At 46.9% G+C, this 22,768-nt stretch overlaps 3 protein-coding genes, 1 long non-coding RNA gene and 1 other non-coding gene across 11 annotated transcripts in view; 1 reads left to right on the top strand and 4 right to left on the bottom strand.

Annotated features, from left to right (window-relative positions):
- Nucleotides 1-10,728, bottom strand: part of AP2B1 (adaptor related protein complex 2 subunit beta 1) — a 139,273-nt gene extending 128,545 nt beyond the window's left edge. For 2 of the 6 annotated variants that reach the window (XM_059717064.1, XM_059717068.1), the window contains exons 1-5: nucleotides 10,643-10,728; nucleotides 9,157-9,315; nucleotides 6,930-6,987; nucleotides 3,262-3,367; nucleotides 1,784-1,919 (exon numbers count right to left, since the gene is read on the bottom strand). In XM_059717064.1, coding sequence (XP_059573047.1) covers nucleotides 1,784-1,919; nucleotides 3,262-3,367; nucleotides 6,930-6,966 — 279 coding nt within the window. In that variant the 5' untranslated portion in view covers nucleotides 6,967-6,987; nucleotides 9,157-9,315; nucleotides 10,643-10,728. Of the gene's footprint in view, nucleotides 1-1,783; nucleotides 1,920-3,261; nucleotides 3,368-3,616; nucleotides 3,708-6,929; nucleotides 6,988-7,733; nucleotides 7,832-9,156; nucleotides 9,316-9,741; nucleotides 10,145-10,180; nucleotides 10,517-10,642 lie in introns of those variants that run through there. The other 4 variants (XM_059717065.1, XM_059717066.1, XM_059717067.1 and 1 more) reach the window with 4 other exon arrangements.
- A 75-nt stretch (nucleotides 10,729-10,803) lies between these two features.
- Nucleotides 10,804-18,445, top strand: PEX12 (peroxisomal biogenesis factor 12). The gene is made up of 3 exons (XM_019486996.2): nucleotides 10,804-11,036; nucleotides 12,790-13,331; nucleotides 15,487-18,445. Exons 1-3 carry the CDS (start codon nucleotides 10,911-10,913, stop codon nucleotides 15,884-15,886), a joined length of 1,068 nt encoding a protein of 355 aa, XP_019342541.1. The 5' UTR covers nucleotides 10,804-10,910; the 3' UTR covers nucleotides 15,887-18,445.
- Nucleotides 13,325-15,788, bottom strand: LOC109283040 (uncharacterized). Its single transcript, XR_002090074.2, has 3 exons — nucleotides 15,699-15,788; nucleotides 15,469-15,605; nucleotides 13,325-14,179 (listed from the first exon to the last, which is right to left on the bottom strand). It is a non-coding gene; the product is annotated as an uncharacterized LOC109283040 (long non-coding RNA).
- LOC109283059 (general transcription factor II-I repeat domain-containing protein 2A-like) lies at nucleotides 17,898-22,745 on the bottom strand. 2 transcript variants are annotated; one of them, XM_059717072.1, is made up of 2 exons: nucleotides 22,681-22,745; nucleotides 17,898-21,076 (listed from the first exon to the last, which is right to left on the bottom strand). In XM_059717072.1, the coding sequence occupies exon 2, from the start codon at nucleotides 20,715-20,717 to the stop codon at nucleotides 19,101-19,103; it is 1,617 nt and encodes a 538-aa protein (XP_059573055.1). In that variant the 5' UTR covers nucleotides 20,718-21,076; nucleotides 22,681-22,745; the 3' UTR covers nucleotides 17,898-19,100. The 2 variants fall into 2 exon arrangements, with proteins under 2 accessions (XP_059573055.1, XP_059573054.1); XM_059717071.1 differs by lacking the exon at nucleotides 22,681-22,745 and adding an exon at nucleotides 22,158-22,666.
- LOC132245274 (Z30 small nucleolar RNA) lies at nucleotides 21,487-21,584 on the bottom strand. Its single transcript, XR_009457098.1, has one exon. It is a non-coding gene; the product is annotated as a Z30 small nucleolar RNA (small nucleolar RNA).
- Nucleotides 22,746-22,768: the final 23 nt, after the last annotated feature.

Genomic DNA, 22,768 nt, shown 5'->3' with positions numbered 1-22,768 from the left:
CCCTGCAGCCTGCCCCCTCCATCATGCCTGTGCCCCTTGCTCCCCTGCCTGCCCCGTCTACCTACCACTGACTGTCCTTTACCTCCCACTCCCCACAGCCTCTACCTCCGCTCCCCCCTCCCCCTGCTCCCCATAGCCTTCATCCTCTACAGCCTTCCCTCCCCCCCACCACTTACTCTCAGGTTCAGATTCAGCTTTATTCCCTCCTGGGTATGGAGTAGATGGAAGCTCTAGTCCCTGCCTGCTCATGCAGCAGTGGCAGCAGGAGCTCTGGCCCCAGGATATTGCCGTGTGGTCAGGCAGGAGCCAGAGCTTCCATGTGCTCCACATCCTGGGAGGGGATGGAGCCACAGCTGTGCCTGACGGTAAGCAAAAAAATCGAAGTCTCTAAATAAAAACCCCCAAATCCACGTTTTTCCGCAATAAAATGAAACGCAACCATATACATAGGGATCAGCTGAACACAATGTTTTATTTATATATTTACAATTTTAAAGCAATTTGGAAGCCTACCAGTACCTCAATCATTATAATAAGATAAATTCTAAATACCTACATATTTTGGTATTTGATGTTGGTTTTTATCATAGCAAATTAGAGCTCCCCCTGCTTCCTTCACTCACCAAGACATGGGTCCAGCTGCAACTGTCCCCCCCTGATGCTCTGGGGCACTGAGCAGCCCTGATATGCCCATGCCATGGCCACCAAGGTGAGGTGCTGCAGTGGCGGCACCATGGAGTTGTGCCCCCCACTGCTGCCTGGTGGGCAGGGGACACCTCACCTTGGTGGCCATGGTGGTGTAGCACTCCTAGTGGCAGCAGCGGCAGCAGCACTGAGCCTCCCTGTCCCACTCCACCCTCCTGTGCCAGGTCCTGCACACTGCACTGCAGAGGCAGCACCTGCTCAGTGCTGGTCTGGCCAGGCTGCAGCCCCAAGCCCCACTGTGGGTGCAGAAACCTGAAAGGGGGAGGCACATGTTCTCCCATACATAGCCTATGCCCCCCACCCCATAAACTTACTTCCAGGGAGCTGCTTTTTACCATGCTGCCTGTCTGCATTCTGATCCATGTGCATGTTTGTGCGTGCGCATGAACATGGTCCCCTGACCCCAATCACCTTTCTCCCACTCCCCTGAGGCCTAAGCAGCCTTGTAGGCTGGAACTCTGCCTGCCTGCAAGGGGAAACCCATGGTTTCCCGTGATTTTCTCCTTTAAAAGGGAAAATCTGTGAGCCGAGGTAGAGTCACAATCCACTGCCTACACTCCCCCACCCAGAGCACGCAGGCTGCAGATCATGGCTCTGCCCTGGCTCCAGACCACGTTGTCACTGCTGCAAGATCCCAGCCCAGCCCCAGAGCAGCTCTCTGCCCTGCCACATACTCTGCCAGCATTGCTGGGGCTGGTTTCCATGGAAACCCTGGCCTTCCGCTATCAGTGTGACTGCTGCTCTAGTCTCCATGGAAATCAGCCCCAGCCATGCAGGCAGGCACTGTTAGGAAATGGAGTCCACTGCCAGCTGGATCCAGCCCGTGGGCTGGACTTTTCTTGCCCCTGCTTTAAAGCACCTGGTGTTGCCTACTGATGGAGACAGGGAACAATTTCAGATAGGCCCATTGGTCTGGTCCACTCCGATAATTTTGCTTCCTTAGATACAATCCCAATTCAGTCCAGCAACTTTCGAGTACGAAGCCACAGACTACATGTGATAAACAGTACACACCAAAGCAGGCACAATGACAAGAACCATAGGAGGGAGCCTTCTAATGAGCCTTGCTCCATGTTACCTTCACAAAGCTGTTCACAGCCATAATAGCCATATCTGGCTGACTTTTGGCATAGTTCATTAGATATAGATACACCAGCTTCTTCAGCTCCAGGTTGTCAGTCTGCATGCAATTCACCACATCAGGAAAGAGAGAGCTGGATAAAATGAGAGTGGGGCAAAGGGAGAGAAAAAGTTACATTTACCATATGCAAAGGGAAAGGGAGCTTCCTGACTACACGGTAACATTATTGACTGAGGCCAGGGGAACGCTGGAACATATCCCATATATTCTGTTATAACTACTCTATATTCAAATTAGAGGTCACTCTCCTCTTCAAAAGCAGTTTGCAGGGGACTTTGTAACTGTTTAATCATTTAATCTCCTCCTGGTGCCTGAAGCAGGTAAAATAAAGTGCTCATACAAAATTGGATCCAATTAGGAAGTTGACAGAACAAGATGATAATGTTAATGTGCCCAGCTTTGGGGGTTAACTGGCAACAGCAGGAAACAAACAAATCCTCAGATTTTTTTGCCTGAGAAGGGAGCCTTGTTTAGAGGACCCTATATAGCAAATTTCAGGCTGGTAAAATCTAAAATGATTAAGAAATTAAAACTGCAATAACCAGAGTCTTACATAAATACCAAATGGCAACTAGTAAGTAGCATTGCAGAGGAAACTCAGAGGTTATACTGGATCCCCATATCTCAGGTACATTATGAGAATCTAAAGGTAAAGGTCTTTGGCTAACTGAAAGATGCTTCCCTCCAACACTTCATTTGCTCCTTCATCCTGCTAAACCTGCAACCTTACATTTATTTTCCTGGCAACAGACCATGTCGCCATGAATCCAGGACTATTATGACTTTACTGCAGGATCTAGGAGAAGCTGACAGGAGAAAGCCTTGACTCAAGTCACTTCAGCTGCTACAAAAGAAAAGTATTGGCAGTCATTTGCCTTTGATTTAAAGGTTTCCCTTTAGCAAGCGTGATTAAGTGTTAAAGGCCCAGTTTAATGACTTTATCACAAGCTAAGAGGTATCTGAAAAACAATGCCTTTTTAAAACTTTAAAAAGAATTCTGGGTTAACAACTTGATTTGAAAATGTCAGCTCAGATAGGACATCTAAAAATAGCTGAGTTACAAATAGGTTTTAAACAACTACACAGCTTTTGGCTTATCTGGGACTCGTTACTTTTTCATTCTGTGATTAAATCACTGTTCATGAAATCACCAAGTGAGAACTGATTTGAACCAAGCAAAAGGGCTGCCAAAGACAGATAAAATTTCCCCCATATTGCCACTAACTCCCATTGATCTAATAAAGAACCCAGACCCCAAACCTGCAAAGCCCCTTGGTTCTGCCAGCCCCTCCAAGATTAAGCTGTTCATTGTACCCCAATTCAGGAGCTTCAGGAGAGAAAGATCCCCAGGTAGGATAGGGGAGGACTGGACCTGCTGAAGTTAGACCACCAGGAAGAGCAAAAGCAGCATTTACCTTACATCCTTCCCTACAGTCATGGCAGCAATAACCTTCTTCACAGCTTCTTTCCTCTTCTCTTTCTTTTCATTGTTGAGCTCAGCCTTGAGCTCGAAGATCTCTCCTGTAAAGGGACACAACAGCCTGAAGCTCAGATGAAGAGAAAGGCTAGCTTTAGGGCTCCCTGAAGAATGATTTGTGCCACCACTACACGTGAAAAGTAAATGCCATTGCCTCTAGGCTAGTGCAAGTGATTCATTAGCTACTGGGAAACCAGAAAACCACCATGTGTGTGCCAATTTGATTATTGGACTTTTCCAATCCAAGCTGAGGTAGCCCGTGACAAGAAGGAGGAAAGATTAACTGAGCTAACCTGTTGAGTTAAAGAGCAGTGCTGATGGTATCCCAAGGACATTCTTTTCAGTCTGCTACAGTCAGAGAATTGGTGCAGTAGCACATGGTGCCTGCAAAATGTATGGAGGTTATGATACAGTGATAAGGCAATCTTCAGAGCTGCAGTAATATAATATGGAGGATGTGGCTTCAAAATGTTTAATAAAAGTAATGAAGTACAATCAAAACTTGCCACTTTCAAGGAACATTAGATCAGCATCACTAAATTAGCCACTGAAGCATATCAAGGATCAAACAAAAACCTGGGGGAAGAGAGAGGCCATCCTGGAACAGAAAATGTAAGAAACAGTGGCTCAGTTCAGCTTATTATTTTCCCTGGACTATCCTACCTTTAGTTATCGTCATTTGCTTCCTCAAAGCACAAATGAGGAAACAGCAGATGACACAGGTCACAGTGCAATACAGACATTGCAGGAACAGCTACATCAATTTTACTCCAACAGAAAAATACATGTAAGGTTAAAAAAGGGAGAACTATTGCTAACAAGCACAGAAACCCGGGGAAGTGCAAGGCCTGGATTCCTGATGCCATCCGTAAAGTGACTGAAGGGACCTTCTATGAGATTAACTCTTCCGGCTGTTACCGTGTAGAGAAATCAATTGAGGACGGATCCCTGCAGCCATAAAGTAAACCTCAATCCACACCAGATTCCTGAACCTGCTTGGACAGTATCTATCTATAGAATCCAGCTGGCCTGGGAAGGGAAATAACTTTCCTTCCAACTGGAGATGGTTTGCAGGAACACAGAGAAGGCAGCATCACCACTGGATACAAGCTATCCGATAAGGACACACAGAATGGCAGAAGTCCTGGCTAACTGCAGAGATGAGCTTTTGGGGACAAAACACCTCTTTCAAGGCTACGTTGCAATGTCTGAACCACTGTTTCCCATATACCACTGATAAGGTATGGTCCCATCTATCACAAGAGTCTTCTACAGAACCTACAACTGCAGTATGAGGGCTGAATAATGTGACAGGTACCTATTCCCTTAACGATTAGCAGAGACACAGAACCAGCCAACAGAGAAGATATTCTTTGGGCCTCTAGTAGGTATGTGGATGAGACTCTTGGATCTGAGTGGGCAACTCTGAAACTAAAGAAGCATTTCCCACCCTAGTTTTCCAGCTTTTCCTGATCACCGTTTAAACAGGAAAAGGAACAGATAAATCAGCATATGACAACAGTCCCCCTGGGGGTATGGTGTGTTATTGTTGATTCCACCATGCCAAACTACAGGTGAAGGAAGTGAGCACAATTCTCTAAAAGGCAAACCAAACAGGAAAAGGGAGTTGAAAACAATAAAGAATACATGAGGAACTGGATTTGTTAGTGTCAGGGACTACTGTAGATCAAGTTTATGAGCCAGCAATGAAACGGGCCAATGAAACCACAGACTGGATAAAGGAGCCTGCTTGGGATTTTTTGTCAGCTCCTTTAAATTAAGGATGCAATAAATATCCTTAAAAATGTTCTATTCCAAATGGCAATTTTAAGGAAGCCTAGTGGGCTGGCATGTTTGGAAACAGGGTGCAGCAGCCAGGGTTGCTGAGACAGAAGAGAGGTGCATAAATCCTGCTCTTCTCATTAAGCAGTGCCTCAGGTTCTCAGGCCCAGCCATTTGTTCCATCTGAGTCATGAATGTACTGGGTGCCAAGAGTTTTAAATTAGGCAAGGCCAGGAAATCAAAAAGGAAAGCACTGCAGAGATGCTGGCCCTCTTGCTTCATCAGCTGATTGGCCCAGGTAATAGCAAGCCACTGTTTCCATAGGAAACAGCAGCAGCAAAACTAGCTGCTAGAAGATTGCCGAGTTGTTATGAATTACTTCGACAGGGCTATAAATGAACACAGTATTTTACAGTGAGGTACATTCTCTTCCTTGGTACCATTCAGTAGCAGGGCTCCTGAAAAGGAATTAAATTATTGTTCTGAGGAATGCTGGGGTGTCTGTTTATATTGCCAGCTACCTGAAAAAGACATCCAGATCATAAACAGGCTGAGATCCTGCCCAGGAGCCTGACTGAACCAGTCGGTATGCACCACCAGCATTTTCCCTTTGCGCTGAGTAAGGATGTACAGTTTTGAGGCCTCGTATAATCATCTCAGTGAGAACCTGCAGATTCAGTCAAAGGGAAGTAAGTTGAGAGTGCTGTTGTTTCTCAGAAAGATGTGAACTCCATTAGATCCAAGGGTGTGTTGACTCTGAAGCATAATGACATCAATGTCATCACACAGTTACTAGTAACTGGTCAACAGAAACATCTAGCTACTCTGTCACTGTAGAGGGGCTATGGACGACTTAATCAAACCAACACTCTCCCCTCAATCAGGACTTTGATCTTGGCAGCATCCAATGTAGGATTAGTTTGACAGGCCCACTGTGACTGGAAAAGGCCAAGTTCAGTGGGTTTGGCATGAATGTTCCATAATTTCCATTAGTCCTTTATGCCAAAAGTTAAACTAAGAAAAAATGACTTCACAATGATGGAGGAAGTCCACAGCTACCCTGATGTGTGCATTATGCCTTTTCTATGCCCATGAATCAAGTTACTCAGAAAAAACCTCTCTTTTCAACACATTTTATAGTATATCACTAGGCAGCCAACATAGTTACTATAAACCCAAGAGGAAGTCATGTGAAGGACAAAGGTGAGAAAAGTGCATGGGTCTTCCTCCTTTGGTAGATTTCACCAGGACTGGCAAGGGGCAGCAAGAAGAGACCCATAATATTTTAAAAACACATACATACTATCTGAGACTTGTGGCCCAACTTTCCCCACACTCCCAATGGCTACAACTACACAGACAACAGGTCTGCATCCTTAAACTCTGCTTTTTCCTTCCAGCTAACCCAAGCATGCTTCTAGTTAGGTCCACTTTTAAATGCACTGCCTGCAGTCCCGACCACTTTGCCCTGTATATAAATCTCTATAAAAGGCTGCTGTATGTTTCAAATCCCAAAGTTCTGTTTCTGACCTTCCAGAAAGTAATACAGAGCCAGAAAAGGCAATTGGGGCTGCCGTGTTTGCATACTGCAAGCGTGTTCAATTCATCAATCCTGTCTTTTGTCATCGTGTGGGAGGGGGCTGGGTGTTTGGGAACTGTTTTATGGCCTACTTTTGAACAGCTTCTGGATGACTAAGAAGAGAAATGGGGACACAGCACATAAGGAAGCACAAACTCTGTTGTATGGAGTTAAAAACATCATTTTAAAATAGGCACTCACTGTCCCCAGGAGCCTCCAATACACTAGAATAGTTTAAAGCTCACCTTTTTTATTAGTTGTGAAATACTTGGAGTCTGTCATGGTTCCAATTCCTTAGAACACCTGCAAGAACAAGGAACATTTGGACAAACGCTGTAGCCACTGTTCCCCAATATGTGAGCCATGCATTAAAAGAACCATAATTTAGCCAGAGTACAGAACAGAAGATAGCTGCTCTGCAGATGTATTCCCCAGAAGTTTCACAATCTTCACACTGTACCAACAAATGACATCCCAGAGTATTTTTATATAGATACATCCATCTCTCTCTCTCCAGAATATATACATATATTCTGTATCAAAAAAAAGACAGCATCAAAGATGGCTTTGATTCCTAAAAGCAAGAAATCCAGGTTTCACGACTCTTTTCAAACAATGGCAGGATCTACAGAAAAAAAATGTAGGACTCCCCCTACAGGTATATTCAGGAGTTGCAGCACCACAGAAAGGACTGTAAACACACTGTTTCTATACACACCACAAGGCTGTTTGATCACTTTGTTTCCTGAATCATGATGACACTGGCAATCCCCCAACATTAAGAAAAATAAATTGCTCTATAGTAACCTTACGGAAGCTTGAAATCTTTCCATCACTCTCTACACCAACATTTTCCACCCTCATTATCACAGACACCTTGACCTATTACTGTAGTACAGCAGTTCCCGAACTCCGACAGATTGAGCACCACCAATTTAAAATGATACAGCCTTACCACCACCAATTTTTTCAGTTCAACCTTAAGTACCACCAGTAAATTTTTGTCATATAAATTACTGATAATAAATCTGTTAACGCGTACTACTTACGGGTTGTTTGTGTATCACTAGTGGTACCCGCACCACAGATTGGGAACCTCTGCTGTAGTGCTATTCTCTCACATTCAGCAGCTACTGTGGATAGGCTGATCATGAAGACTAGACTGTAGGAGCACACATTCATTTACTGCTGTAGGAATTTCAGAATGACTTTGATGTTCACTTTTTTTTTCTTCCACCAAGCTAAGTCGATTAACAACAAAATGTAGAGATCAGATGGGCTGCCCCAACTTCCCATGAATGCAGACCCATTTTGAATTTTTCTTAAATGGGACTGCTGCCAGCTGGATGAGGAAACTGACTCTCTCTCAAACTTGCTGAGAAAGAAATGACCACTGGAGGAAGAGATCTTATGGCTGGCTTTTGATTATTTTATTACATCAGGGTAACAACCAAAAACCTGAAATCCGATCTATCCCTACAATGCCATAATCACTTTTTTCCTTTCAATTTTTGCCTGATCTTCTCTCCCACTTTCTGCACACTTCTCTCCTCCCTTTGTTTCTCTCTTGCTATATTGGAGCAGTACACCCTACTTCACCCCAGTTTCACTCTTCTTCCTTTTTTTCTGGGTTAAAGACATCTCCTGGGATATCCCTGCTTTCTCAATGACTCTGCCTAGCTAAAGAGGAACAAATTAAGAACCTACAGCAAGATATTGAGCCTGTTTCCTTTTTCTGTTGGCTTAAAGTATTGGCTAGTAAACAAATAAGATCTCTTTCTGCTAAGGTCTGGTTGCTTTGCTTCCATGGAGCATGCAGACACTGCAGCCCCAGAAATCATGGGAACACATTTGGCGTGGAACAGCAACACAGCCCCATATATCATTTGTGGACCTCATCTTCCAAATCATAGACCGGTGATTCTCAAACAGGGTACCATGGCACCCTGGGGTGCCATTAGATTCTTTTTAGGATACTGAATGGCACGCTGCACTATTAGCACTGTTAGGTGTAAAAACACCTGTAAAATTCACAAGATTTCAAATAGGAACCCATAAAATCAAAACCATTCTGACCTGTTGTGGTCTTCCGAGTTCTTCTATTGCAAAAAATTGCTCTGCTACTTTTCCCATCAAGAAACAAGTGAAGGTAAGAGCTGGCGGGTGCCCTGAATCTAAAAAGGTTGAGTTCCACTGCCCTAGACACACCCTGCATCTTAGTGCATCTCTTCCTCTCAAAGATTGTTTCTTTTCTTCCACCCTTAAGATTAGACTAATGCTGCTGCTCTTGGTTCAGCCGTAGAGTTAACAGAAGCAGCAGCTGAGGAGCAGTAAGCAAGTCTTGGTTAGTTTCAGTCTGCTCTCAAGGGAGCACTCTGGGCATGACTGTGATGTCCAAATGCTTAAGTGTAGGAAAGGCAAATGTTAGTCCCTATCTCCCTGTGCCCCTTAAAGATTGTGCTTGTACTGTACCTTTTGCGTTACCTGTCCTTAACCCAACAGTTAGGAAAGGATGATAGCAATCAGGGCAATTTACTTTCACTCCAGGTCTGTTTCGGCTGAGCCAAACACAACGCCAAGTGCAAGCCTACTGCAGGACAGAGTACTTTGATTCATGAAGCCTGGAAACACCTAGAAAAAACATGGAAATATAGCATTGCCCGGATCAAATCAAATGTAAACCCCTCAAGCTTACCAATCTTGGCAACAATCCCTTCAAGCAAAACTGTAAGTGTTCCAAGAGAGGAAGCTGCCACAGTCTTTTTAATTATCAAACAAGCCCAGCCTACTTTCCACTGCAATCTTCTTGCTGACACATTGCTTAGGATTTTAACCCAGTTGAAAGAGGACTCAGATGTTTTGCTATATACAAGGCCACAAGGCCTAACACCATCCAAAAGAGATGTACTGTAAATTTCTTCCCATGCTTCAGTTTCATTATATTACACGCAGGATTTGGCAGTGTGGGCCAGAAATGCTGGCTGATGTAGTCTGGCAATGAACAGCAGCCAACCCCTGGTACTTCAGAGAAAGGCCAGACACCCAAGACGCACCCACCTGACTGTGCACTGCCAGAGGAAAATTCCTTGCTAAACATCCAAGGAGACCTTTATGCCTTGAAGATGAACACTTCAGTCCCTTATTATTTTTGCTCACGTACCTACAAGTGTCGTTAGCAGTCATTAAATTAGCTCGCCCTTATTTAAATGTAATCACAGCATGTGCCTTCACAACAGTGTTAGCAGATCCAAACAAGATTTGACTGTTATTTTAGTTAGCAGCACAGCTTCCACCATCCAAGTGCAACCTGGTCTAAGGCTGCCCATCCCTGGGGTGAACAGACATTTTGCTGCCTTCTGGGTTGAAGCTTGCCCCACACACGCTGTCAAAGGCAATTTCCCTAGGTATTTCATATTATTTGGTTTCCTAACCAAATAAGAGTATGGGGAAGCTCAGGTGAGGCCCAGCCGGCCCGGAGACAGGAGCTGGGACTCACAAGAGGCAGCTCTTCCCGAGCGCTGCAAGGGAAATCCGACTTTCTTCTGCAGGAGGCAAAACTTCGTGAAGAGGTGAATGTTTTTAAGGCTATGAAGAGAGGTGCTCTCCTCGGCAAGGGCTGACACCCGGGGGGCAGGCCCGGCCCCGCCCTGCATCAGCGGGAGGCCGCAAACCGGGCCCGGAGCCTCCTGGGCCCTCCAGCTCTCGCCCGCGGCTACTCCCGGGTCCCGGCCACGTCTCTCCCCGGCCCCGGCCCGCCACACCTCCGCCCGGGACAGTGCGGGGGCCACAGCAGGGCGGACCCGGGCGGGACCCGCGGGAGCGCTGGGAACCGCCGCAGAGGGGAGGGCGCCCGACCCCAGCCCCAGCCCCCACCCCGCTCCCCCGGCCGGGCCGGACCCGCGGCGCTCAGGGCAGGCGGCGACCCGAGCGCGGGGGCGGGACCGGGGCCCCTGCTCACCGGACTGCGGCGGCGACGGCGGGAAGCGGAAGCGGCACCGAGCGGCTCCGGCGACTGAGACTCACCGCCCAGAGCGTCCGCGCCGCCGAGACCATAGAGAGCGGCGGGGGGCAGAGCGCCGCCTTCCGCTCTACTTCCGGGTGCTGCTCCGGCCGGCGCTCCTTCCCACTCAGGCCGACGGCAGTGAGGGCTCGCCTGCCCCCGCGCAGCCCCGGCCCGGTGGAGGCCTACGCGCATCCGTCCCCGCGGCACCCCGGGCGGGGTCGCTATGGCGGAGCACGGCGCTCACCTGACGGCGGCGGGCGGCGGCGAGGAGGCTCCGTCCATCTTCGAGGCGGTGGCTCAGGACAGCCTGATGGCGGTTCTGCGGCCCGCGCTGCGCCACGTGGCCAAGGTGGGCCGGGGCCGGGGCCCTGCAGCCCCCGCGCAGGTGGAGGGGCGGCCCCCTGTCAGCCCGATGCGGGCGGCACGCGGATCCGCACGGCAGCGTGGGGGTGCTCACCCAGGGCCGGCCCCCTCGCTCCCGCCGCCCTGGCCGGGACGAGGGCGGGGCAGCTGCTGGCTTTGAGCACCGAAGCCGCCGCTCCCGCCCGAGGAGCATCGGTGCCCAACGGGGGCTGCAGGGCCGGACCCTGCGCCAGACACCTCGGGACAGGAGTCCGGCAGCGACCACCTGCGTTTACAGAGCCCCTGTCGTGCCACGTGTCTAGCGCAGCCCCCACGGTACAGCTCCCACCCGGCATTTACCAGCCGATGTGCCCCGCACAGCCCTGCCCGGCCCAGGCCCCCCCCCCGCTCCCCACCTTGGCAGGAGCTTCCAAGCCCCAACCCTCTGCCAAGCTCTCACTTCTGCTCCCTTTGCTGCCATCCCTGGCTCCTTCCAGCCATGCTGTGGACTGCAAATGCCATCTGCTTAGGTCTCTCGCCCAGCACCATTTGAATTGGGCTAATGCTCAGCTCCACGTAGTGCCAGGAGTCGGGGCATCCACAGAAAGTCAAGCCCCTGCTGGGACTGCTGGCAGGAGCTCCTTGCGTTCTGCGTGCTCCCATTGCCTGGTCCTGTCAGCCACAAAGCTGCTGCTTACTGTTTGAGTTTTGTGGGCTGCTGCCACTTAGTCAGGGATCCCAGCCACTTGCTCCCTGCCCATCTGCAACCCCATCCTGCCCAAGCGCAGAGCAGAGCCACAATCAACTGCCTGCACGCAGCTGCAATGGGCGCTAGTTCTGCATGCAGGGAGGGAGCAAAGCCTATCGCAGGGGTGTGCAGGCAGCGGAGTGTGGCTCTGCTCTGCAGTTGGCTGGGATGGGGCCATAGATGGGCAGGGAACAGCATCTGGGAGCAGGATGGGCAGGCAGGGCTAGGATCCCCAACTAAGCAGCGGTAGCCTATGGGACACAAACCAAAGTGGCAGCTTGGATCCACATGGGCAGGGAGCACGGCCAGGCCAACAGGATCAGCAACTTGGAGAGTGAGCTGGTGGGGGCTTGCAGGGGGGCAGGATGCTGACCAGGCCAACAACTCATCAAAACTCCTTATCTGGCTTGCAGGCCCAAATAATTGCCCACCCCTCTGTTAACCTATCCTCTTCCCTGCAGTGAGGCAGGGAAACAGTCTCCAGAGGAGGAAACTCAGAAAGGCCTGGTAACTTAATCTTTTTTTTGAGCAAGTCTGAGACGGAGCCAGAACTGAGGAGAGCCTGGTCTTCCCTAGTTCATGAAGGGATGAGTGCACATTTTAGGTTTTTCTGCCAGGGATATTGCTTCTGCTAATGCTGCTTAGTTCCATGCAGCAAGGGGCAAGGTATCTCTTGAACAAGCTCCTTTTTGTGCAGGTGAAACACACTTACACATTGTGTATTCATGTACCTGTTGTGGGAGGAAGCACTGTTATTACTGGAAGCCTTGCAAGTGTACACAGCCATCAGCTTGGAAGCTTTTCATCCCTGGAAGCCAAGATTCACATCTGGCTTATTTAATAACCAGCTGACATGCTAGGGTCAGATATGATGCTCACAGTGCCCTGCTGTAATCATGCCTCTGGTCTTTTGTTTCTGAACTGTTTAATAAAGTGGATGTGTGGGCTGTGGCAGCTTTGATTTAATGAGCTGGTCTTTGACATCTTTTCTGCTTTGTGTGCCTTGTACTAGGTTCTTGCTGAATCCAATCCTGGCCGTTATGGCTGCCTCTGGACTTGGTTTGATGAGATCTATGCACTCCTGGACCTACTGCTCCAGCAGCATTATCTGTCCAAGTGCAGTGCTTCTTTTTCTGAAAACTTCTATAGCTTAAAGAGGACAGTGTTGGGACACAGCAAGGGGCCATGTCGGCTGGCAAGTGCTGGACTTCCAAAGCAGCAGCACTGGAAGTCTCTCCTCCTGCTGGTTCTCATTCCTTACCTGAAAGGGAAGTTGGAGAAACTGGTCTCCAGCTTAAGAGAAGAAGATGAATATTCCATCCACCTTCCATCCTCTGCCTGGAAGCGCTTTTACAGGGCCTTTCTAGCAGCCTACCCATTTGTAAACATGGCCTGGGAGGGCTGGTTTCTCATCCAGCAGCTCTGTTACATCCTTGGTAAGACGCAACACCATTCACCGCTGCTAAGGCTGGCTGGTGTACGCCTGGTAAGATTGACAGTGGATGATATCCAGGCCTTGGAGAAGAAACTGGTTGCAGCTACTGCAAGCCACAGGTAAGTTATAGACTAATCTTACCCAGTGGTACCCAGCCTTTTTGCCCTGCAGGCCAGACAGACAGTGCTCCAGCGAATGGGCCCAATCCAGTGTGAGGGACAGGCAAGGCAGGGCCTGGTCCAGCTGTGTGTGGCAGGGAGAAGGGGGTTAGGGAATAGCCCAGCCTTGATCTGAGCCCATAGGTGTGGCTCAGCCCCAGTCTGGCCCTGGGCGGGGAGCATGGCCAACCCCAATTTGGTCCACAGGGCTTGGGAATTTGGCAGCAGGGGAGGGGTAATAGTATTATTTGCCACTGCTCCCTCACCACCAAATTTGCCAACCCATAGGGAGCCCCCATGGACCAGATGCCATGGCTCCATGGCCACATTTGACCTGTGTGCTGGAGGTTGAACACCCCTGATCTAACACATTCAACATAGAGCTTTTGCAATGCTTTGTGGCAATGTTCCAGGTTCTCTCTCTTCACAGATGGTTCTGTGAAATGAAACCATCAGTGTTAGAGGTTAAAAGCAGGAAAAGAGGGAAGGTCATAATGCACTTTAAATATAAATGAAATAGTGAGTCTTGTAGACTTCTTGTTGAAGTTAATTGCAGAGCTGCGTGGCTGGAAACATGTAAGGATAGTTGGTCTCTGACATGTTCAGCACTTGATGTCATTTCTGAGGCTGGTACCAAGGGAGATTGATGGCATCAGTTATCTGTTCAGATGAGCAACTTACCTTATTCAGACAGTGGTGAATTTTGGGTACTGCTAACCTGAGCCTTCTGAAACACAGATCCCTGGGTGAAAGCTTCTGTTGTCTCTTGTCCTAAGCTCTTCTACCTCAGAAATACAGTAAACCTAGATCTAAAAATTTCAAAGTGTTAAGAATTGCTATATTTCTCAGGCAGGCCAAGTTATACCTTCCTAGACTTATTTGCATTAAGAATCTGGCTGATCCTAAATAGCTTTGTAAACATGTCATACATGTGTAACAGAATTTTTAAAAAAGTTAAACACAATTGCAGAGGGTTGGAAGGGATCTCAAGGGTCATCCAGTCCAACCCTTGTCCAGTTGCAGGATTCACTCTTGCTGAACCATCCCAGTTGCGTTTTCTTGTAAACTTCCAGTGAAGGAGATTGTACAGCTTGCCTAGGCAACTTGTTCGCTCTCTCTGCTTGTATAAGTATGAAATGCAGAATTACAGAATGCAATTCAACAAGGAGAAATGCAAAGTGCTGCACCTAGGGAGGAAAAATGTCCAGCACACCTACAGCCTAGGGAATGACCTGCTGGGTGGCACGGAAGTGGAAAGGGACCTTGGAGTCCTAATGGACTCCAAGATGAACATGAGTCGGCAGTGTGACGAAGCCATCAGAAAAGCCAATGGCACTTTATCGTGCATCAGCAGATGCATGACGAATAGATCCAAGGAGGTGATACTTCCCCTCTATTGGGTGCTGGTCAGACCGCAGTTGGAGTACTGTGTGCAATTCTGGGCGCTGCACTTCAAGAGGGATGCAGATAACCTGGATAGAGTCAGAGAAGGGCCACTCGTATGGTTAAGGGCTTGCAGACCAAGCGCTACGAGGAGAGACTAGAGAACCTGGACCTTTTCAGCCTCCACAAGAGAAGGTTGAGAGGCGACCTTGTGGCTGCCTATAAGTTCATCATAGGGGCACAGAAGGGAGTTGGTGAGGTTTTATTCACCAAGGCGCCCCCGTGGGTTACAAGAAACAATGGCCACAAGCTAGCAGAGAGCAGATTTAGATTGGACATTAGGAAGAACTTCTTCACAGTTCGAGTGGCCAAGGTCTGGAACAGGCTCCCGAGGGAGGTGGTGCTCTCCCCTACCCTGGGGGTCTTCAAGAGGAGGTTAAATGAGTATCTAGCTGGGGTCATCTAGACCCAGCACTCTTTCCTGCCTATGCAGGGGATTGGACTCGATCTGTTGAGGTCCCTTCTGACCCTAACATTATGAATCTATGAATCTAAGTAGGGTTTTTTGTTTAAATGAAGTTTAATCAATATCTGTTTTGCTGTAGTTTAAGCCCATTGCCACTTGGGGATGCCCTGAACCTCTACTACATAGCATCAATTCTGTCTGTTAGCACTGTTTCCAGGTGAACAAATGTGTTGTACTAACTATCCATACCTCATCTCCCTGATACAGCATCAAGGACCAAGTGCATGCAGCAGTGAAGAAAGTATTGGGAGGTGTTGCCTTCTCTCTGTCCACTGGTCTCTCTGTGGGTGTGTTCTTCCTGCAGTTTCTGGACTGGTGGTACTCATCTGAAAATCAGGAGACCATCAAATCTCTGACTGCACTCCCTACTCCTCCACCCCCCATACACCTTGACCACGGCACAGGCTCACCTCTCTTACCAAAACTGAAGACAGTGTGTCCACTCTGCCGCAAGATCCGAAACAATGACACCGTCTTGTCCACATCAGGCTTTGTGTTCTGTTACCGCTGTGTTTATAACTATGTAAAGAGTCACCAGAGATGCCCGATTACTGGCTATGCGACAGAACTGCAGCACCTTGTCAAGCTGTATTCCCCTGAAAGCTGAAAGGACTGAACTCTACCTCTACCTGACATACAACTCAGGTCTTACATAATCTAGGCTCTCTTACACCCTGAATATACTCTTTGTGCCAACACAAAAGACTGTCACCAAAGGCAGGAAAATGTACGGTGCCAGCTTATGACTAGTATAACTGGGCACTATGGCACATTTGGACTTTAATGGCAGTAGTAGAGTTTTTGCTGCCTTGCCGAAATTTTAACAAGCCTTGGCTTCATCCAGTTTGAACACATTAGAACAAGATTGTCAGGTTCAGCTACAACTATATGCTGTCATTAGGGTTACCAGTGCCTTAAACACTGAAGTTGTGAAGTTACACTAAATAACAGGGAATGTCCAATTGGATAACAAAGCATGCATTTAGGAAAGATTAAAGAGACTATCAAAATCTGGAGGAGATATAAATCCTGCTTAAAGGCAGTAATTAGCCACTGAAGGGACTGGGACAGGAGATGGGGGGGGGAGGGGGGGGGGAGAGAATCTTAGCCTCTAGATAAACTGTTTAATCTCTCATTGCAGGGCCTCTTGAACCTTCCTTAAACTCAGGGTCTTAACCAATTTTGGTACCCTGAGCAGACAGCATCACAGTTTATATAGGTGCACTCCTAGATACCTCTCCTCTGCTAATTCTTCTGCTGTTAAGCTTTCTCACATTACCAGGCTACTCATTTTAGTATTGATAAATGTTCAGAGTGCCTATCAACCATTTAGGCAGACAAGGTTCTTTGGGGGAATTTGATAAAAGATATCAAATTCACCCAAGGAACCTTGTCTGCCTATGTCCTTAGACCAACACGGCTACAACCTACACCCCTGTCAACCATTTATAAATGTAAGCTTTTTGCCTTTGGAAATGAGATTTACAAAGCAACCAATACAAGCATGAACAAAGGAGAGGATTCGCTGTCTGAATTAGGCTTACTCAGTATAGGCAGCAAATTCCATTACAGCAGGAATGGTGCCCGTGCAGTTTTTAAAAATCCTTGGATTTGCTGAAGTTGTCCCCTTATCTTGTTAGTAACCATTTTTTCAGTAAAAAAAAAAAAAAGCTGCATCTCTCCTGTTCTTCTTGGCTATTAGGACTTTTGAAATTGGGCACTTGGTATTTGGTAAATTTCTGTTGTCTAATATTTGATAAACACATTTTGCTCCTCTAAGTACCATATTTATATGAATTAGCTGAGGCCACAGCTACCTTTATCTTAAGATGTTCATAGGCACAGGGGATGAAGATCCTGTGCATAAAACCTTGCATGCTAGAAATTAGCTGAAGATAGTGTCTTCATATTAATAAGGAACCAAAGCATCAAGTTGCAACTGGACCAGACCCAATTTAAACTAGCCACACCTGTAGCATAACCTCATTTAGCAAGTTACATCTATTTCATCATATTGAAGGATTTGCTCCATGAAGCTAGGGAATGCAGTGAAGGTAAACTTTATGCTTTAAACTTTATGCTTTAAAGTTGATGCCTGATTTAGAGTTTTGACCAATTTTAAGGAACAAATGTCTAAGAACAATGGTGATTTTCTATTGCAAGTGCTCTAGGGGCAACAGTAAGCTATCCCAGTGTGGCATTAACTGGCGTTTCTACAAGTTATTCTAAACTCCTTGATGTCAATATGTGGTTTTAGATTAAGACCAAAGCCCCTTGTTACGCTCTAAGTCAAGGGTTGGCAATCTTTTAGTGCCAGTCTTCTGCTGCTGCCCCAACCATTCATGCTTCATTCTCTCCCCTCCCCCGCCCCAACATAGCCTGCTTACTGGGTGCAGCTGAAAAGTATGCCAAACAGCGGCCAGGAGCAATGATTACAGGAGAAAGGACAACCAGGCACTGGAAGGAGGAGAGAGAGCAGAAAGGCCAGGGATGGTAGCAGCAGGGAGCTTGGGAATGCAGCCCCTTTAAATCAGCCCAGAGCTGCTACACCCTCCCTCATGTCTCCATCTTTTAATGCAAAAATACCTTATTAAAAGGTCAGATTCAACACAAGATGATCAATATCTTAAAAGGCTTTTAATACAAGCTTACTACAGTTTCATATGTGGCATTGATTCATGTCTCCATTCTATCACTTCTATTTCAACAGATTTTTTTATCCTCCCTCTGAGAAATTGATACTCAAGGAAACCAGACTGCACAAACCTTTTTTGGATAGTCCCACTGATTTCAGTGCAAGTCCTTATATAAACAATGACTATAGGCCTGGGTTTAGAGTATACGGAAGAGTTTGAGGATGTCATTTTATTGTTTCCAGGACCTTTTGTTTTCTAGTAGTGCTGATCTTTCATTTGTAGCAGAGGTGAAAATGGCTTCTATCTGCCTGTCATAGCCCATGGGACAAATATCAAGGACAATTCAGTCACTGACGTGTACCATCATAATTATGTTAATTATGTTTGTCATTAGCATTATGCTTGGTCCTATGGACTTAGGTTAATTTTAAAATCAGTGACTCATTATAGAGGTGAACTAAGATTTATCTAATTTAAAAGTGAAGAGTGGAATTAGACTGGCTACTTTAAGTAAAAGTAAATACATCTTGCTCTGTCCCTGGATCTTTTTTCTAATGAAACTGCAACAATTCAAGTACAATAAAAACTTTGTTATCCGGCAACCATGGGGAATGGAGGGTGCTGGATAACAAAATATGCCAGTTAACTGAGCAGCCCGAACAGGCATCTTTGCCTGTTTGGGCCGCTGCCTGTCCCGCCACGTTCGGGGTGTCGCCACCCCTCCTGCCATGTTGCCACCTCTCCCGCAGGCCCCGAGGGACAGGGAGGGGGGTCCTGTGCAGGCTGCTATGCTCCGGGCCATGGGGGCTTGGTAGCGCAGGCTGCTTTTCCCAGGGCCTTGGGCCCTCCGTGAAACCGGAAGTGCCACAGTTCCCTTATAAGCCGGCATGTTGGTTAACAGAGTTTGCCGACTTATAAGGTGCCAGATACCTCAGCTTTTACTGTATTTGTGAAATTGCTACATGGTTTATGGCAGGGATGTTCAACTGGGGGTTAGCATTTCTCTTTACATCTTTCTTTTAGGCTACATCTTTTTTGAGTGGATGAAATGGAAATAATTCTTAATACTATACACATACACTTGTAGTACAAAGGCAGGACATAAGCAAAACATCTACATATTTAAACAACACTGATACATTTGCCTACAAGTAACACAGTAAAAAAAAAAAAATAGTTAACTTTTCAATGTGAAAACTGCGGACCCTCCATCTTCTGCACAAGAGGACCTATATCAACTGACTCCTCAGTTAAGGCCAGTCGAAGTGAGCGAGTGAGGGCCTCATCTGTAAGCGAACATAGATACTGAGATTTTATAGACTTCATTGTAGAAAAGGCACTTTCGCATAGGTACGTACTGCCGAACATTGATACAATCTTTAAACCAAGGTCCCTTAAATGTGGAAAGCGATTCTCTGGTATAAGTTTAAAAAAGTCCTGGCCTATTTCTCGTCTACCAGCTAAGAATGGGTCAGCTTGTAGATCGCACAGCTCAAGCTGTATGTTGGAAGACTGATTTTCAAGCACAGATCCAAGTGGGTTGTTGAAAAGCATCAGTGTGTTTTTCAGTAACTCCAATTCAGTAAAGCGATTGTCAAATTCTTTCACCATAGCATCTACATTGGATGAGAATTCCAAAAAGTTTACACCTTCAAAATTTTCCATTTCTTTCTCCAGTTCCTTGCAAGATGGGAAATGTATAAGATCACCCTTTTCAAGACCAACCTTGAACAGTTTTAGCTTTCTACGAAACCCATTCACACATCCAAAGAGGTCTGATATTGTATTATTCTTACTCTGCAACTTTAAATTTAATTCATTTAAGTGAGTGGTAGTATCTGTCAAGAAGGCTAATTCGGCCAGGAACTGGGGAGACAAAAATCTTTCTTCAAGCTCTGTGGTATCAGTTTTCACTTGTTCTTTTAGGAACACTGGAATTTCTTTTCTGAGAGCAAAGAACTTTATGAGAACCTTACCAGCACTTAGCCAACGAATTTCGGAATCCAGAGGTAAATCTCCATACACCGACTGCATTTCTTCCAAAAATGAGTGGAATTTACTGTTTAACAAAGATTTATTTCCACCACAAATAAGACTGGTAACCTTCACAACAACTTTCATAGCTTCAGCTTGTTTCACCCATTTCCCACACAAAGATTCTTGGTGAATCACACAGTGAATCATGGGGCATGTAACACCAGACTTCTTCAGAAGATCTGATAATCCAAATTCAGAACCGATAACAGCCCTACCACCATCTGTGGCAATACAGGTACATTTCTCAAAACCGCCATATTCACTCACACTCTTCTGAAGAGCTTCAAATATATCTGTTCCCTTTGTAGTGTCATGTAATGAGACAAGAGACAGCAACTCCTCCTTGACTGAGAAATCTTCCTCCACAGTTCTGATAAATATGAGAAGCTGACTTGTATCAGTTTGGTCAGTGATCTCTGCTAACGATAAGGAAAAATAGCGACACTTTTTGACATTGTATAATAACTTTTCGCATACCTGATTGCTCATATCTTCAATTCTTTGGGCTACTGTCTGATGAGAGAGTGAAACTGTTTCAAAGTTTTTCACCATGTTTTCATCCCCAAATGCCCTGGCCATTTCAATTGCACATTTTTTCACTAGATCCCCATCACTGTATGGTTTCTTTGCTTTGGCTAACTGCAAAGTTACTGCATAAGAAGCTGCAGCACTTGATAGCTGTTCAGTATAATCCACTTCCCAATGTTCTGGAAATCTATTATTTTCTTCCTTAATTTTCCTCTTCTTTGACACATGCTTTGCCATCTTCACTCACGCTCACAAAGCAAAACAAAAGAGAACACCCCCTGCCTCCCCCGGTACAGTTTTTTTGAGCACCTCACTACTGTGCAAAGTGAACAGCGTGTCAGCAGAAAGAGTACAGAGCATACACAAATCCACACTATGTTTCCTAGTAATGCTTCCTCTTATACTTCACGGCATGTGTTCATTTATTGCACTGGTGAGAAATACCAATCGCTGTTCCTCAGAAATACACCAATAATACCAATGTAAAGGTAATAAAACTCCTGTGTTTTTTCCTATATATTTTTCAGCCTTCAATTATTCCATGATCTTCCATAAAGTACAAAGAGAGAGAAGTGGATGTGAAGCTGTCAGCAAGCCTGAAAAAAAAAAAAAGAACCGAATAAGAATGTAGTTTAGAGACCTCCAAGGACTATCAAACAATTGCTCTATTTCCACTACAAATGGGTTTCTTACAAATAGATTAAATGGAACGGCAGAACAGTTGAGGTTTAATACATCGCCCTCTGACAAAAAGAGCAACTAGGAACCTCTAGTAGCCTCAGAAATAATGGATTGTTAAGTGAAGACACAGTGGCCCCAACATTATTGACAGTACCAATATAGCTTTTGAATAAATGTTTATACAAGAACTTAAAACAGAATTCTTCCTATTTTTTCCACTAATGGTTTCCACCATATTGCTCGATGTCTGTTTAGATACATTGGTCAGAGAGATTAAAGGGATGCAGAAAAATCATTTAGAAGCAGATGAGACTACAGCCTGAACGAGCTCAGAGAGAAGATTATGTGATCATACCCTGGTCAGAATCAAGACACAACATCTTGGTAATACCAGGTCAAACTATACTTCACTCATCATTGCTTTAGGCACATCTTATTTGCGTCCAATAGATAAACTTCTTCTACATGCAAAAAAATACCATCATCTGAATGGACTCTTAACTCTAGGACTGGAATAATCCTATTCCTGTCCCCTGAGAAGCCACTTTCCAGGATTTTTTCCCTTCCAGTCCCTAACAACTATAATTCATTTGGGGACCTATATACTTTCCCCACAGTAATAATTTTGTTTACAAGAGTGCCCAAAACATTTCTTTTAACAACCTGTTGATGCTTTCCCTGGACAAGCAAGGCAGGAATGACCAGATTTACAAACATTAAAAAAAGAAATACTGGCAAAGTCTGCCTGTGCCTTGGTGCATCTTTCTACACCTACACCACAGACCCGTGATCCGTGCGGCACTTCGTTATTAAAGGGGGCTCTTTCCTCTGCAGCGGCGGTTGCCAACGGGTTGTGCAGCAACTTAACGGCACCTCGAGATCCTGTCCAGGACACTGCGGTGCCACGCAACGTGAGCACTGCTAGGTGTGCAAACCTGACTCAAGACAAACCCGGAAATGTCAAAAATGAATCCACCGCCTTAAAAACATTCTGACCTGGTCCCGCTTTTCTCAGGTCTTTGCAACAGAAGAACAACTCCATTGCTTGTCTGTAGTCAAAACACAAGTGAGTACTACTAAGAGCTGGCAGTTTCCAAGGGGGGTGGCTCGAGTCCCTGGCGGCTACGGACCACCCGCTGTAGCGCGCTCACAACATGCGGTGTCCCGGCTCCACACGGCCCCGCCCCGCTGGAAGGACGTTTCCGCTCGTGGTTTTACTGCTTCCCCGCGTGTCCGGGCGGCCGCGGCGGGGAGCGTGCTCGGGGGCGCCGCAGGCCCCGCCTAAAACTCAGGGCGCCGCGGACGGGCGTTTGCGGCCGTGCCCGCATCTGCGGGGAGCATGGCTCGGGCTCGGGTTCGCTGCGGCCAGGGCCTCCCGCCCTGCCAGCGCCTCCCGCCACGCCACAGGCCCAAACGCAGCGCGGCAACCCTCAAGGACTCCTCGGCTCAGCCCAGCGGGGGCCGACACAAAGAGCGCGCCGCCCCCGACCCGACCCGGCCCGGCCTGGCCCGACCCCACCTCAGGCCACAGCAGCTGCCTTGACCCGACACCGCCGCCTTGCCACGCTCCGCCGCCGGTTGCCCCGCCCCCTCCCCGCAGCAGCCAA

The sequence above is a fragment of the Alligator mississippiensis genome, chromosome 14 (assembly GCF_030867095.1).
Source record: "Alligator mississippiensis isolate rAllMis1 chromosome 14, rAllMis1, whole genome shotgun sequence".
Taxonomy (NCBI): Eukaryota; Metazoa; Chordata; order Crocodylia; family Alligatoridae; genus Alligator; species Alligator mississippiensis.
This window is presented reverse-complemented; position numbering and strand designations above follow the sequence as displayed.